The following is a 4,329-nucleotide window of genomic DNA, read 5'->3' as shown; positions in this document are numbered from 1 at the left end:
CACACCCCCCCCTTCCCCGCTCTCTTGCAGGTACCGCGGGCGGCCTGGCCGCTGTGCCGCCGGTTCTCCGACCTGCCGCCCCTGACCTTGGCCGACATAAAGGACCGCGTCCTCTACGTCCTCAAACTGTACGACAAGATCGACCCCGAGAAGGCGAGTGGGGCCGGGGGGGACGGTGGGGCCGACCCCCGGGGCCGCCGGTAGCTCCGGGTGGGCTGAGGAGAGGCACTGCCGGGCCCTGGTGGGCAGGAGGGGGTCGGGAAGGCCAGAGGCTCCGGTTTAACCCGGAGGTCCTGCTGCGGGTTCCCTACTACTGAAATGGCTGCGGCCAAATGATCTGCGATTTTTATTTTTATTTTTTTTTCTCCCCTTAGCTCACGGCTGAGTCCCACTTCATGAAAGACCTGGGTTTGGACAGTTTGGACCAAGTGGAAATCATCATGGCTATGGAAGATGAATTTGGTAATTCAGAGCTATGCATGGTGGAGTTCATCACTGCCTTTTTTAGGCTAATCCTTAAGTGCAGCTGTAGCAAATGTGTGTTAGTTCTTTCCTGTGAATAGTATCGTTGACTTTTCTCTGATGTAATTCAAAGAAAAACATGCAGTTCTCACTCAGTGAGAACATTCGCTGGTGGCACCAGCGGGAGTCAAGAGAAGGCATCTCTCCGTCTGCTTCTGAGCTCAGTCCCTCTGGGAGCGCTGACTGCTCTTCTCCCCGTACCCCTCCTGGGCACCACCTGTCCCATTGCTGTGGAGAGGGAGAGTTGGGGGCAGCAGCGTGTAAGTGAGGGCAGGGGATATTGCATTTGGCATGAAGGCTGCACCTGGAGGTCATCTTGGCTCCTGCTTGGGAAATTACAGATATTCCAGGTTTTTCCTCACTGGAATTGTTTTCATCCTCAATACTTGATGCGACCAGCCAAAAAAGGGAGGTTTTTTCCTCATTAGTTTATATTCCAAGTTTTCTTTTTGTTTCCTTTTGGACTTCTTTGTGCTTTCACTTGAAGCTCATAAATTCTGGAGTATGTGCCATGGGTCGTAAATGTCCCGGGGGTTTGGTCATTCTCTAAAACCTAGGCAGATGTTTCAGAGCATTGGCTAACGCTATTTAATACACTTAATGTGTACCATGGGTGGAATGTTAGTGTGTGGCCGTGAGGACTAGAAAGAAGAACATAAATTTTCTGGAATGTGTTTCTGACCGGTTCCACGGCCGAGGGCCGTTCTGCTCCCTGTCCCTGGCTGTGGCTCTGTATGAGCTGTTGGTTGTATGAGCGCTCAACAGCAGCCTCTGAACCTGAGAGGCTTCACACCCTGGCTTGCCTGGAGCGACCAAAAACATCCCACCTCCTGTCACACACCGGTGGCTGCGGAAGCTCCAGGAAGGCTTTAATGAGGTGTGAGGGGCATTTGCCGGCTGGCTCTGTAGCCCTGCTCCCTGCTGCGTCTGCCCTGTCCCTTATCTAGAAGGAGTGTGGCGTAAAGCAGAACGCAGCTTGGAACTTGTCTCTGACTGACACAGCAGCCCCTGTCTGTTTGTCCCCTGCCGAGCTGCAGGCATCTGAGCCAGCGGTAATTGCTTCCTTTAGCCTTGCTCCCGTTTCCGTTGTTTGGGGCTAAATACGTGCACTTTCTTCCAGGATTTGAAATTCCTGATGGAGATGCAGAAAAGTTAATGTGTCCGCAAGAGATTGTAGATTACATTGCAGATAAGAAGGATGTTTATGAATAAAAACAGCTCTTCAATGCCTGGTAAGCAGAAACATGCTCCTGCCAATGTCTTGGGTAACGATGTGTGTGCACAGAGTTCTTGTGCACGTGTGACACCTGCAGAGGGGAGTGCCTGGCGTCGGGCGACAAAGCCGCCTGGCTGTATGGCAGGCAGGAGCCTGGCAAGTCTGGGAGCGAGCTGGCAGCAGCTGCCTGCTCTGAGCAGGGGGGATAAAATATATGTGTTTTCCTGAGGCATCTGCTGTTGGAGGGAGGATGTGGGGCTCAGCGACCTTTCATCTTGCCCTGCGTGGCGCTTCAGATTATCTACAGATCTTTTAGTAGATGGCAAAATGACTTCAGTCATGAAAGTCCCATCTTTTCAGTGCTTCTTGGCCACGTGCAGAGCGTGTGGGGTAGGGACCTCCAGAGGGGTGTGACACACAGCTCCCAGCTGCCTGTAGTGAGCGTGAGCGTTTCCTCCCCACCAGCCGCAGCTGGAGACGGGCAGGAAAGGAAACGGGCAGGAAAGGGTTATTGGAGCGACTGCCCTGAGGTGCTCTGGGGCTGCAGGGGAAATGAGCTGGTGGCCTCAGGCCAGTGTGCAGCGGCAGATCCCTCCACATTCCTGTTTGTTCCTGTGTGTGCTTCTGGCCTCCCCCCACACTCTCCTCCTGGGTCGGGGCAGGGGCTGGGCCCCTGTGCCGCTCTCCGAGCCAAGGCGAGGGGCTTAGCGATTCAAAATACCCGTGGAGTCTACGTGCCTGCTTTTGGTGTTCAGCATGTCTTGTCTCTGCCTGACCCACTTCTAGTTATGCCTTAAAATGGTAGTTCTTGGTTGATGAAATATTAAATGTGTGGATTTTTATTTTTAACAGGAGATGTCTCTACCACGAGGACTGGGCTGGTGTCAGTGGGTATGAACGTAAGCGCACACGCTGTACCGTTGCTGCTTTCATCAGAAAGTTGTACTTGGACGTTGTATTTAAAGGTGTCTGAATGTGTGGTCCTTTAAAAACAAGAAAAAAAAAAAGGAATAAATATATAAGACCATTGTTGTGTTGATGACTTTTCTGATTCACGCTGTCGGTAGCTCGCTGTGTGTGTGAGGACACTTCAGGGATGAGTAACGGACTTCACTAGAAACGCCCTTCTCTAACCCGGGCTTTGACCGGTGGCGCAGCCTCTGCTTGGCCGGGCCCGTTACCCCCATGGGAGGATGAAAGCTCAGTGGGAGGTGTTTGTGCGTCTGGCAGGCTCTGAGCGTGTCTTGCTTAGAGCATTTTGGCATTCTTCCCTCCACGTGTGCAAGCGCGAGCAGCACCTGTACGGCTTGTGCTGCTGTGCACAAAGCTCTGTGTCCTCCACCGCTGGCGTGATCGCTCTTCCCCTGATGTCACTGTGTTGTCTGCTCTTTCCAATAAACCGCCCTTCTGCTGCTTTTACTGTTTATTTCAGCAGCGCTGGTAAAACCGAGCATGTTCTCTTTGAAAGGCTTTTGCTTTCCTGATGGAAAATAAAGGGGGGGAACAACTTTCCTACTGCTGAAAAGCAAAATCGCATCAGTGTTTCTGTAAGCGCAGCTAATCTCGACAGGGGAGGTTTGCATTAAATCTCTCCCGAGACAGAAACAAGTTATTTCTGGACACTACACAGTTTTTCCTCTGAGCCAAGAAACACTTCCAATATGTCAAAGAGGCACTGCTAGGCTGCGAGCCAAGAAAGTGTCACTCGATAACGTATCCTCCTCTGGCAATCAGGGTGGCGGAGGATGGAAAATAGACCCGCGTCTATTGGCGCTGCACATGGTGCCTGAGCGTGGAGTGGGTGTTCTCAGGGCTTCCTCTGGAGCTGCGCTGCGCTGTGAAGATGGCACGGTGCTGCATCCGCGGCCAGCTGGGTGACCCTCTGCCTTCAGCGCCCAAGTTTCGCTTTCGTTGTGTGCGAGGCCCGTGCCTTTGGAAGCTCCTTCATCACTCCTTCACCCCAAATGTGTTCCGAAACATTTTCTGAACAGGCTGCGTGGTGGAACTGGAGGGAAACAGTCATTTTGGCCACCATGCCCATGGTGGTTTCCCCCATCTTCCCTGGTGTGGACATGAGGTGCCAGCTTGGACGCAGGAGAGACGGTGGCTGCAGAGCCATCCCATTGTGACCCAGGTGTGCCGGTGTGGTTGCTGGTTTCGCTTGGTGGTGTGGCCTTGAGTGATCTGGTGAGGGAACTGCGGCCAGATGTGTCCTCAAGGAGCCTTTGCCCTGAGTCAACCTGAGGCAGAGCCGGGCATGGCTGGAGGTGGCCCTGGGGACAGCCCGGGGCGGGGGCCAAGCCCTGGCAGCTCCGCCATCCCATTGTGACCCAGGTGTGCCGGTGTGGTTGCTGGTTTCGCTTGGTGGTGTGGCCTTGAGTGATCTGGTGAGGGAACTGCGGCCAGATGTGTCCTCAAGGAGCCTTTGCCCTGAGTCAACCTGAGGCAGAGCCGGGCATGGCTGGAGGTGGCCCTGGGGACAGCCCGGGGCGGGGGCCAAGCCCTGGCAGCTCCTAACGCAGCTTTTCTCAGCTAAACCTATTGGAGGAGGGCGGGTGGAAACCGTGTGCCCGCAGAGGAGCGGAGCCCGG

At 54.1% G+C, this 4,329-nt stretch overlaps 1 protein-coding gene across 1 annotated transcript in view; it reads left to right on the top strand.

Moving 5' to 3' along the window:
- Positions 1-1,734, top strand: part of PALB2 (partner and localizer of BRCA2) — a 13,177-nt gene extending 11,443 nt beyond the window's left edge. Inside the window, 3 exon segments of the mRNA XM_009895178.1 lie at positions 20-153; positions 375-462; positions 1,643-1,734. Of these exon segments, the coding sequence (XP_009893480.1) occupies positions 20-153; positions 375-462; positions 1,643-1,734 (314 nt within the window).
- The last annotated feature ends 2,595 nt before the right edge of the window (positions 1,735-4,329 follow it).

The sequence above is a fragment of the Charadrius vociferus genome, unplaced genomic scaffold (assembly GCF_000708025.1).
Source record: "Charadrius vociferus isolate BGI_N301 unplaced genomic scaffold, ASM70802v2 scaffold600, whole genome shotgun sequence".
NCBI classification, from domain to species: domain Eukaryota; kingdom Metazoa; phylum Chordata; class Aves; order Charadriiformes; family Charadriidae; genus Charadrius; species Charadrius vociferus.
The sequence above is the reverse complement of the archived record's forward strand: the minus strand, read 5'-3'. Positions and strand labels throughout refer to the sequence as shown.